Here is a 12,277-nt window from a genome sequence, read left to right as displayed (position 1 = left end):
ATACAGGAGAATTAACACAAATTTTATTTAATCTCCTCTAGAAAATAGAGGAGCGAACACTTTCTAATCATGTAATGAGGCCATTTGAACCCTGACACCAAAACAAGACAAAGTGCATAAGAACAAAAGTACAGACCAATATCTCTCAGGAGCTTAAAAACTCCTCAACAAACTATTAGTAGATTGAATCCAACAGTGTGTGAAAACAATTCCATAGTTTTTCTATATGGCTACAGTATTCATTACTGTGCGGCCTTGAGATAAGCACATAAATCAATGGACTAGAATAGAGAAGGAAGAAAAAGTTCAAGAAATATGCTCAATGGCTGATTTTTTAAAATATTTATTTATTTTTGAGAGAGAAGGAGGAACAGAAAGAGAGGGAGACACAGGATCCAAAGCAGGGCTCCAGGGTCAGAACTATCAACACAGAACCTGACTCAGGGCTCAAACCCATGGACTGTGAGATCATGACCTGAGCCAAAGTGGGAGCTTAACCAACTGAGCCACCCAGATGCCTCTCCATGGCTGATTTTTAAGAAAGGTGCAAAACCAACTCATTGGAGGAAAGATATCCTTTTTGACAAATGGTGTTGAAGAAATTAAACATCTATTCCAAAAAAAATAATAATAATTACAAAATAAAATAAAATAAAAATTGACCTAAACCCCATTCCTTATATTAAAAATAAAATAGATCATCTTTTTGAAAAAAAATGGAGAAAATATTTAGGGTCTTAAGCTAGACACGGAGTTCTTAGACTTGACACTAAAAGGCTGAACCATAAAAGGAGATTGATAAATTGAACTTCATTAAGATTCAAAGTCTCTACTTAATGAAAGACCCTGTTGAGAGGATGAAAAGGCAAGGTGCAGACTGAGAGGATATGTTTGCAAACCACATATTCAAGGACTATCGGTTTTATCCAGCATGACATGTGTTACGGGGGGAAAATGACGAACTCCTCGTCTCTCCAACGACTAACTCACTACACTTCGTTAAAACTTTATGGTAATTATTCACACACATGATGCTTAATTTCTGCAAGTCTGAAAAGGTGAAAAAAAAAAGATGTCTTAGTATAAGTCTGTGTGAGGTAAAGGAAATGCTATTAATTATGGTTTAAAAAATGCTATAGTGTTTTAAAAAAAAAATGATGACACTTTTTAAATACTTGACCTTAGGAAGTTTTATGTGAATTTACGCATGCATGTGTATGTGCATGTGTGATTGATAACATCTTAACGCCGGAGAAGACATGCTTGCTGATAAAAACAGTACACCGGCCTAACCATAAGGAAACTAACTAAAGAGAATTCGTTTGAAAAGACAGGGTGGATAAAATGGGCAAAAATATTTGTGGTTTGGGCTCTGCATTGCTTTTCACTAAATCATGTTTTCACAACCTATGTCTCTTCACTGCACTCCAGGAACCATCAGTGCCTTTAAAACTAGCATCGTGCCTTCTCTATATTTATGTCTATGCACGTCAAAACCATTGCAGGATTTTTTTTTTCACGAGGCTTCAAACCTACCAACTTCTAAATGCGCAAGGCCCTACCGAAATAGTTAAGGTCTAGTGGTCATTTAACAAGTTATGGCAAATAATCTTAACCAAAAAAAGGTTTTGCAAATAAAAGTGGGTCAAACTCGCTGGCTTCTAGTAATGCAAAATACTCAAAGACCACGTGTTAAGTATGGTGTTACAAAGTGCCAAGTTCTTCTATCACTCATTGCCAAGGTGTCCGCATTCAAGAACAGACTGATTTCTCTAAGAAATAAGGAGACTTCCAAAAGACTGGCTGAGGGAAATATTGTTTCACTCAAAATCCTATTTTCTAATTTTTATTTCCTGTTTCTTATTCCATATGGATCATCTAATTAGACTGAGTGGAACATTCTGGATAAAATTAATTACTTCCCCTTTCTGGCCTTTTTTATTCTAACTTATTTCCACTTGGAACGAAGTCAACTCTATGTTCATAAGAAGTTAGACACTGGAACAAGGTGCACTAAGTGAGTCAGACCATTAAAGTGTTCAAAGCCAGACTCACGTTTAGAAAGAGTTAATGAACTCATTTATTCCTGGGATGACTCACAATAGTGTTTACTTTTCATTTTCATATGTGGTCTTACCAGTTTGAAAAGCACAGTGCTAGACCAAAGGCAGTGCTCCCTGCGGAGTATTTATAGAAAGACCCTATAGTGCGTCTTCTTTGGAAAAATGTCTACTCATGATTGCACTCCCAGGAAGAGTTGCAAGTTGTCAAACTCAGGGAATCAGAGTAGGCTGGTAGATACCAGGGGCCGGGGAGGGAAGGGAAAATAGGGGGCCCTTCATCAATGGGCAGAAAGTTTCAATTATGCAAGATTAGTACATTCTAGAAGTTGGCTGTAGTACATCAGCCACATGATTAACAACACCATTTTGCACACTTAAACATTGGTTAAGAGGGTGCATCTCATGTTATATTGTGACCACAATAAAATAATACTGAAAAAAAGAAAAATGAAAGAGGCTGTAGTTAAAATCAGTCCTATCAAGTAGAGCAGTTGTAAAGTCATGTCGGAAAGCCCGCTGCTTTGTCATGTCTGAGGTGCAAATTCTCCTCGGCCATGGTTTCTTTGATAATTCATTTAGTACATGTTATCGCCACAGGTCCTTATTTCCAACTTGTCCAAACTGTGCATTTAGCGTTGGGTACTTCTGGAATGCTCAGTTGAAGAGTGGGGCCAAAGACAAGTTTGTTTCATCCCAGGTCTACAGTGACCCTTCCTTCCTTAAAAAATGCTCCCAAGCCTTTCTGGAAAGGTTCAAAATTTCCCAAACTGCTAGGTCGATGGTGGTGGTTCGTATCTAGTCCAGAACTATGACAGTATTTGTCGTCAACATGCACTCCTGCGATATCATTTTGCAAGGGTATTTGTCTAATACTGAGGCACTGAGTATCCACAGATTAAATAAGAGAGATTTCATCAAGGAAAAATCAGATTATTTTCATGGATAGTTCATTTGTTTGAGCAGTTGCTGAACAGACAAGGCATGCTTGCATTTGTCAACCCATAGACTACAAAACACACACGCGCACACACACACATCCACACACACACACACACATCCACAAAACAGTGTGTGTGGAGGGAGGAGTCAGTACTTATTACCTCTGCATGAACGACCACATTCAGGAAAGTAAGTATCCTTTCAATTATTTCAAAAAGTGTTTCCAAAAATGACTTTATCAGTGATTCTTAAAGTATCAATAACTTGAAGAGTTTTGAAATGGCCCAAGTCAACTGAGTGGGAAGAATGACAAATCCGTTTGAATGATAACACAAGTGAATTGCCTTTTTTTTATGTTTCCTCGCCAAGCTATTTAACAGCCCAGGTACAGAGGAAAAACCGAGCGTGATGAATATATGAGAGCAAATAAAACGTTGAGGGTGTAAAATGTCCCGAAAGCACAAATTGTAATCTGCGGTTGTCAGTCTAATACACACACACTCTGTAATTAGAAACATATTGGAATAGGGCAGCAAGCACATATTCGTACTTTTCCCTCAAACCTTTATTCCGATCGTTCACACGTGACACATTCATTTTTATTGCCATTTCCACTCAAAACAAGAATTTTAAAGAGGCAGCCTGAAACCCTGCAGAATTTCTTGAACCCTTCCAAATAATGTTTCATCCTTCCCTCATGAAAGGAAGCAACACAGCCAGGATTCTAACCTGCTGGAAACGTTTTAAGCCCATCTCCTCTCTCTGCTCCCCAGATCCCTTTGACACACCCTTCTCCCTCCCTCCTTGGCGTTAAAGTGCGTCTCTACTTCCTTTACATCAGTGGGAACACTTCCCTTATGGGTGTCGGGATCTCTCAGAGGGGTCAGGGGCTGCCCTGCGGAGGAAATGACAAGCTGTGAAATGTAAAAGAACAATTCCTTCCACATGTTCCTTTGCTCCTGGAGCAGTGAGAGGTTGTCAGCTAGCATCGCTCTGGAACCAGGCAAGACTCTGCGTCGGAGTTCTGTCAAAACTAATTTACAATTAAAGACCTGCATGACTGTTTAAAGCTTTTTCGATTCCGGCAGTTTTCTGAAATGACTTTGACATTGCAGTGGATCAGACCAGAAACCACTGCTGTAATTAACTGCAGTGGATGGTGAAAAAACTCACGCAATAAGGCAAAGCTTAAAACAAATGTATACATAAATATATATAATATATATATTTATAAAAATATATTATAAAATATATATTTATAAAATAAATAAATATATTTTATAATATATTTTTATAAATATTTATATTTATAAATATATATTATATAATATATTTATATTTTACAAATATTTATATTTATAATATTTTATAAATATTTATATTTATAAAATGTTTGTATTTATAAAAATATAAATATATATTTTATAAATATATAAATATTTCAAAATATTTTATAAATATATATTTTATAAATATATAAATATATATATATATATATATATAAGAGGGAGAGAAAGAGCGAGAGAGGGAGAGAGAGAAAGAAATCCTTACTACACCTCCAATTAACACATCTGTGGAAATTTCCTAGCTGAGCCCAATTTAGGGAGTTTAGTGTCGCACCTATTGGAAATTGTATTTAGTTTATAAATAAAGTTACAAAATGACAATTTCATTGATCTGAAGGAAGGACCAAAGGAAGGATGGATGGAAGGAAGGAAGGAAGGAAGGAAGGAAAAGGAGGGTGGAAGGGAGGAAGGGGAAAGAGAAAGAAAGATTGACTGATCTTGACCACTTGACACTTTAACAGTTTTTAATTACTTAAAATACTTCAAAAGATTTTTCTGATTTAAAATAATTTGATGAATTTCCCTGATATATTAAGTAAAAGCATCTTCAAATTGCAGGTAATTAGTTTTTGTGCCGATTAATCACTTGGAAACATACTGTGGTGGTTCCCTGAGGTTCAATTTTGCATGCATTATAATCAACTCATACTCACTTATGCTATTTGAAAATCAAGAAACTTGGGGCGCCTGGGTGGCTCAGTCGGTTAAGCAGCCGACTTCGACTCAGGTCATGATCTCACGGTCTGTGAGTTCGAGCCCCATGCCAGGCTCTGTGCTGACAGCTCAGAGCCTGGAGCCTGCTTCAGATTCTGTGTCTCCTTCTCTCTCTCTCTGCCCCTCCCCCACCTGTGCTCTGTCTCTCAAAAATAAATAAACGTAAAAAAAATTTTTTTTTAAATCAAGAAACGCAAAAGAACAAATGTCGTATCTAAAAAGTGCCTCAACATCTCACCAAGTGGTGATTCTGAAGTGACCATTCCAAGTTCTTGAAATCTAGGATGTATTTTATAGATGCACTCATTCCTTAAAAGCTAGCTGAGTGAGTAGAAATACACCTAACAGGAACTTGTTGGGGGCCAGTGTCTCCACAAACCCAACTCCAGCTGTCAAAAGCAAAGAAGTCATATATATACCATTTTTAAATATCAGATTCATAACTCTTCCATAGAAACAAGGTCACAATGGACTTTCAAATTGCTAACTAAAAGTATATGCCACTATGGTCTGGGATAATTAACAGTGCCTGAAATTTGCTTTCCTTATCTTACACATGAGAGAAAGGTGGCCTAAGGACTTTGGGGAACATGTGGAGAATTGTCTAAAACTGGCCACGCGTACTGGAGCTCTGATATCCACACGGAAGTCCCCTTATATAATAATATGTAAAATATTATATAATGATATATACTAATGAATATACTAACTGAGCTCTAGTGACCAGCTTGTCCATGGCTCCCTGTTCTGAGTTCTGAGTATTATGGGCCTTCAGCTACTTTCTATCTATGCTTCTGTTCCCACGGTGGCTAATTAATTTTCCCTCCATTATGGCCCTACTTCGTGGCTTAGATTGAACACAATGGTACACGCTGGGCAGAGGCCTCCCACCGAGCCACCTAATACGTCACTAAAATAAACATATGCATGGCCAACTGAGTTTTGACAAAGGGCTAAAGGCAACTCAGTGGCGAAAAAATAGTCTTTTCAACAAACACTGTTGGAACAGCTAGACATTCACATGTCTAAAAAGAAAAAATAGTAATAATAAAAAAAAACTTCAATGTTCACCTCACACTTTATTCAAAAACTAACTCCAAATTGGATCATCAATCTAAACATAAAATGTAAACTCTACAACTTTCCAAAGAAAAAACATAAGAGAAAATCTTGTGCCCTAGGATTAGGTGAAGAGAGATCATAGATACGATTTCAAAAGTGCAATCCATTAAAAAATGATAAATCAAAATTCAAAACTTTTGTGCTGAGAAAGACATTTTAAGAAAATAAAGTCAGGAGGACCTGGGTGGCTCAGTCGGTTAGGCATCTGCCTTCGACCCAGGTCATGATCTCATTGTTCATGAGTTTGATCCCCACGTCAGGCTCTCTGCTGTCCACGTAGAGCCCACTTCAGATCCTCTGTCCCCCTCTTTCTCTGCCCCTCCCCCACTTGTTCTCACTCTCTCTCTCTCTCTCTCTTTCAAAAATAAACAAATAAATACAAAGAAGGAAAGAAAGCAACAAAGAAATAAAGGCAAGCTACAGACCCGGAAAAGGCATTTGCAAACCATGTATCCAACAAAGGATTTGTATCCAGAATGTATAAAGAACTCTCAAAATTCAACAACAGAAAAACCAACAACACAATTCAAAATAGGCACAATAGTTGAACAGATACTTTAGCAGACATTAATATAAATGGCCAGTAAGCATATATGAAGATGGTTAATAAAATTAGCCACTAAAAGAACACAAATTGAAATTATGATTTCAAATTTAATCTGAATGTGAATTAGAAAAACTTTTGGAAAAAACCGACAATACTAAGTGTAGACAAGGGTGCAGAGCAACTGAAAGTCTCATGTGCTCCTTGCAGAAATACAAAATTGTACAGCCACTCTGTACAAGGGAAGTTCCTTATAAAGTTAAGAATATACATAGCTTCCAACCCAGCAATTCTACTCTTAGGTATATCTCTTAGAAAAATAAATACTATACTCACACGAAAATTTGTATGTGAATATTTATAGCAACTCTATTCATAATCGCCAAAATATGGAAACAATCGCTGTGTCCTTTAATAAGTGAACAGTTAAAGGATGCTACATCCATTCACGGGCATGTTATCCCGCCAGGAGTAGGAATGAGCTGTTGATACATATAATTCAGATGAGTCTCGAAGGCACTATGTTGGCTAAAAGGAGGCATTGTCAACAAAAAGTTACTGTACTCCACAACAATTTTGAGAGTACAAAACTTTAGTGATGGTAAAGAGATCAGTGAGTACCAATGCTTACTGGAGGGGGTGGGAGCGATGGAGTAAGGGGTGGGGGGCCCACAGCAGATAGCAGAAAGAAAAAGGAAAGTGTTTGGGTAATAGAATGTTTCTTTATCCTGATTGCAGTGCTAATCACACAAATCTGGATAGGTGCTAAATTACATTAGCACTCCAAAAAAAGTAAATTTTATTGTATGTTGGTTTTAAAAACAAAATAAATAACCTGTTTGCTTGACTTATTTCCATAGAAAGGAACCATAAGGTCAGATAGCATTCAGAACCTATGCTCTTACTCATTCAACAAATATTTACTGCGAATCTGTGATGTGCTAAATATTGCTGTAAGCAATAGGTACACGAATCAACAAAACGAAGATCCCAGCCCTTCTCACAGAGTCTGCAGTCCAGCAACACCTCCTTACATTGACTTTTCTAAGATGTAGTCAAGTAAATAGGGGCTTGAAGATGACATGGAGCCAGTGCTTTCAGAAGGAGCTCAAGGCTTCATCTCGAGAGATGAGGGAGGCCTTATATCTAAGAGTATGTCTGTTTCAGGCCACTTGGGTGGCTCAGTGGGTTGAGCGTCCAACTCTTGGTTTCTGCTCCGGTCATGATCACATGATTCTTGGGTTTGAGGCCTCAGGACTCACAGTGCAGAGGCTACTTGGGATTCTCTCCCTCCCTCTCTCTCACTCACTGCTCCTCCCCCACTCACACTTTCTCTCTCTCTCTCTCTCTCTCTCTCTTAAATAAATAAACTTAAAAAAAAAAAAGTACATCTGTTTCAAAGTCCCTTCTTAGAGTGTATCATCCCCAGCACGGCTGCAACGCCTACCATACTTAGGCCACCTCCCACCCTTGTTCTCATCTTCAGGAACCAAAACTAGAGAGGACTCAAGAATTTCTGCTCTGTCACAGAGAGCAGTTTCAGGTAACACAATACAATCAAACCAAATTAAAAGATCAATGAATTACCAGAATGTTTACTATTTTATTTGATTCTCTCCACAAACTTGAAAATCAAAAATTCAGCCACTACTATCCTTATTTCATGTACATAAGGAAACGATCTCACAAAGCTTTCATGAATACGGAGCAGTAAACTTGTGATTCACACTGGTTTTCAGACTCTGGGTCCATATTACTCTCCCCTGTACCACAGCATCACGGCCAAGTGAAAATCATTCCTTCGTACCTCTCGGCTTTGGTAATCCAGAATTACCTAAGAAGTGCATTAATTCACTCATTTATTTAACAAATCTGGATTGAGCAATTGTTGACGGCCAAGTACAGCGATGGAAGATGTAGACCTAGGGCCTATCCCCAAGAGGCTTGTAGTCTAGATCAGGAGACATACAGATGAAGGCACAATTGTCACGAAGGGAAAGAACCCTGGGGTAACTCAGTGGAGGCACTGAATAGGGCCTCTTTGGGAAGGAAGTCTTAAACTAGATTATGAAGGATGAAAAAAGAGTGGCAGTTGAAGGCTCTTCCTGATACAGGAAATAGCATGAAAGAATACCCTCAGGTGGAAATCACGTTGCTTTATTTGTAGGAATTGAAGAAAACCAGAGCAATCAACAGCTGCACATCAGTGCTTCTCAACTCTGGCTGCACATTCGGATCACCAGAAGGAGTTTTGTAAGGATAGCAATGTCCAGGTCCTGCCCCCTGAGAATTTGATACATTTGTTCTGGGGCAGAGCCCAGACAAGAGTATTTGTTTAAAGCCCCGCAGAAGATTCGATGTATAAGCAAAGTTTAGAAAGCACTGTTTTTATTAGGTTTGTTGAACCACAGATTCCAGGCAAATTTATGTTTAAGTGTGAATAGACTTCTTTCGGAATTCATCCACATTTTGGTTAATTTCAAGTGGGTCTTAATTTTTTTTTTATCTTTAGTCAAGTTCGAGTGGTCTGCTTCATACTAACAAACACATCATATTAATCGATTTCAATATATGCGGCACATGACGCAAGACTAAATAGGGGCTCTTTGTTTCCTCTTATATATGACAGTACTTACGTTATAGTCATTGATGAGAGAGATCTAGTAAGAAGGAGACCATGGACTCCCCAAGAAATATACTTCCAAAGATGGACAAAATGCCTATTTGCAAAGGAACATGGCATTCATGTAGCACCCACACGGGATCACAGGCTGAAGCAAAAAATAATTAGGGAATCAGGATAGAGCTATAATATTATTTCAAAGGTTCTTTGAGATGGACTTCCTGGATACATGGTTCTAGTCTTATGCCCCCCCACCCACGGAGGGCATATTTCTGACCCCTATATCCTTTACCCATCTCACAGTATAACATAGTCCCAATATATCTTAATAATGCTGGATAAAAGTGAGTGCCATAGTAATCTCATGTTCTCTAAGAAAGTACTTCTCTACACTTGTGTGGCTCAGCCTTTCCAGAAGGTATCAGAGCCCTGTTCATCCTTATTTTGTCCTCAGGCCAAAACCTACAGCAATTTTGAAAACAGTAGCTTATCTTGAGAGGGCCCAGAAGGGAAAGTACTTAATAAGATTAAGACACTTAAAAATTAGAATTCCAAGTAACATTATTGTTCCTTGGTGATTTATTACATTTCCTAAATTTCACAAGCAAAAAAATTTTTTTTCTTTATGCGGCTGTTAGTTTTTTTTTTTTTTCTTAATAGAAAGTATCAAAGAATTGTTTTTTAAACTACTCTGCTTTTTTTTTTTTTTCCTTTACTCCTTTACCTCAGAGGAAGAATTATCCTTTCTGCTTTCCAGGACTAACCTCTCCCATCTATCTTGCTTATGATGGGAATTCTCCCCAACAGACCCTCACACTCTTGATTTTTCCTCCTCCGGATATTTTCCCATCGTTTATTAAGAGAGGGGTAAGTATTCATCCATTAAAAAAAAAAAAACACACACACAAGTACAATGTTCTCTCAACCCTTCACTCCATTAAGCTGCTCTTGAAACTCCTTCACCTCATTTTTGAGAGCGTCTTCTATATTCACTGCCTTCATTTCTTCTTTTTTGTTCCCTCCTCTGGTCATTGCAGTCTGGTTTGTGCCTCATTTCTTACCTATCCTTTAAAAAGGCATCAAAATGTACTTGATTTGCAAAGCAAACTATGTTTTCGTCATTCCTCAAGGGTGAGGAATGTGTCATGTATCACGTAGGAGCTGCAAAGTCTAAAGACCAACTCAGACCTAGTGGATCAGAACTTGCATTTTAACTAGATCCTTGAGTGATTTGTATGCATTTAAAATTTGAGTAGTGCTTCAACAGAGTAATTTACTGATGTGACCCACCCCCTTGCTCCTTTCTTGAGATGCTTAAAATTCCATAGCCTTCATGATACCACACATTCTGGTCCTTCTACTTCATTTAAAAAAAAAAATGTTTATTTTTGAGAAAAAGAGAGAGGGAGGGGCAGACAGAGAAGAAGAGAGAGGATTTGAAGCGGGTTCTGCCCTCTGCACTGAGAGTGGAGAGCTCAGACGGCCCAAGGCGGGGCTCAAACCCATGAACTGCGAGATCATGACCTGAGCCGAAGTCAAACAACTGAGCCACGAGGCGCCCCTCTACCTCTTCAGATTGCTCCTTTTCAGTTGACTCTACCCTTTTCTTTCTTCTGTCCCTTAAATTAAGGTTTTCCTATAGTTTTCCCACTGTCCTTTTTGTGATTTAGGCCCCATCTCTATTAGGATGACACCCATATGTCCCTCCTGAATTTAAATCCATTTTTTTTCAACTCCAAGCTGGTCACAGTCTTACTAATTTCCCCAATACCTTAAACTCAATTTGATCAAGGGGCGCCTGGGTGGCTCAGTCCATCAGCGTCCGCCTCTTGATTTTGGCTCGGGTCATGTTCTCACAGCTTGTGAGTTGAGCCCCGCATCCAGGCTCTGGGCTGACAGTGCAGAGCCTGCTTGAGATTTTCTCTCTCCCTCTCTCTCTTGGTCTTTCTCCCTTCCTCTCTCTATAAATAAATAAACAAATAACACACAAACAAATTTTAAAAAATTTATACTCAATTTGATCAAAACCAATTGGTCAACTTTTATCTGAAATCAGCCCCTTTAGGTACCTCACCTCTTATAAAAGCAAGACTATCTTCCTAGATACCCGAGCTATAATTTTCTCATTTCTCTTTATGGCACAACTTTTCATCTGCCAAATCCGGTTGACTCGACTTTAACATTTCTCTTGAGGAAAACCCTGTTGATTGCATCTCGCTGCCACTATCCTATGCCGATCCCTTACCATCTCTTCTTTGGGCTGATGCGATGGCCAAATCTATCCCCATACGTGTGCTGGAATCCTACAGTTCGTTATAGTTCTTCAAATATACTCTGTACCATTCTGACTTCTTAACTTCTCTTGTGGCTTTTCTTTTATCCAAAAGCATTTCCACCAGTGAATTCCAAACTACCGTTTTCACCCAGGACAAAATTGTGAAGTTAACACACATTTTCCAGGTCACACCGATGTAGGATTTAAAACGGGATTGCATTAAAAAGAGTTCATGAGAATGTCACCTGCCTCCAAAAGCTCACTTGTTTGTTTCTGAGAGTCCATCCGAGGGTTTCACGTGAATTCACAATCTGCTTACTTATCTTGTCCCACAGCAGGCTCTGTGACACCTTGGATTACAGAATTATAGTATAGGGAACATGGTATATGCATATAACACAACCCAATGCATCACAAGGTAGCATGTACTATACTGTATTGTAAACTCCCATGTCTCCCATAATTCCATTGAGGAGTTTCTCTCTTTCAGCAGGTTGCTCTTTCCACGTGGTCCCCCTCTCCCTGGGAATCCCACTATGAGATGACTGAACCAGAGAACACATCTGATTAACAGGGTACATTTCCCACCTAACTCCTCTAACTACGTCTTTCTTATTCAGCCAATTGCATCTGCTTCACTCCTCCAAGTTT

General features: G+C 38.6%; 1 protein-coding gene across 1 annotated transcript in view; it reads right to left on the bottom strand.

The window, feature by feature from the left end:
• Positions 1-12,277, bottom strand: part of LOC125166398 (uncharacterized) — a 301,490-nt gene that overhangs the window by 161,910 nt on the left and 127,303 nt on the right. The window contains exon 14 of the mRNA XM_047860338.1: positions 3,791-3,897. Within this exon, the coding sequence (XP_047716294.1) occupies positions 3,791-3,897 (107 nt within the window). The remainder of the gene's footprint in view (positions 1-3,790; positions 3,898-12,277) is intronic.

Source organism: Prionailurus viverrinus, chromosome B2, assembly GCF_022837055.1.
Source record: "Prionailurus viverrinus isolate Anna chromosome B2, UM_Priviv_1.0, whole genome shotgun sequence".
Taxonomy (NCBI): domain Eukaryota; kingdom Metazoa; phylum Chordata; class Mammalia; order Carnivora; family Felidae; genus Prionailurus; species Prionailurus viverrinus.
Note: the sequence above shows the minus strand (reverse complement) of the source record. Positions and strands in the feature narration are given on the sequence as shown.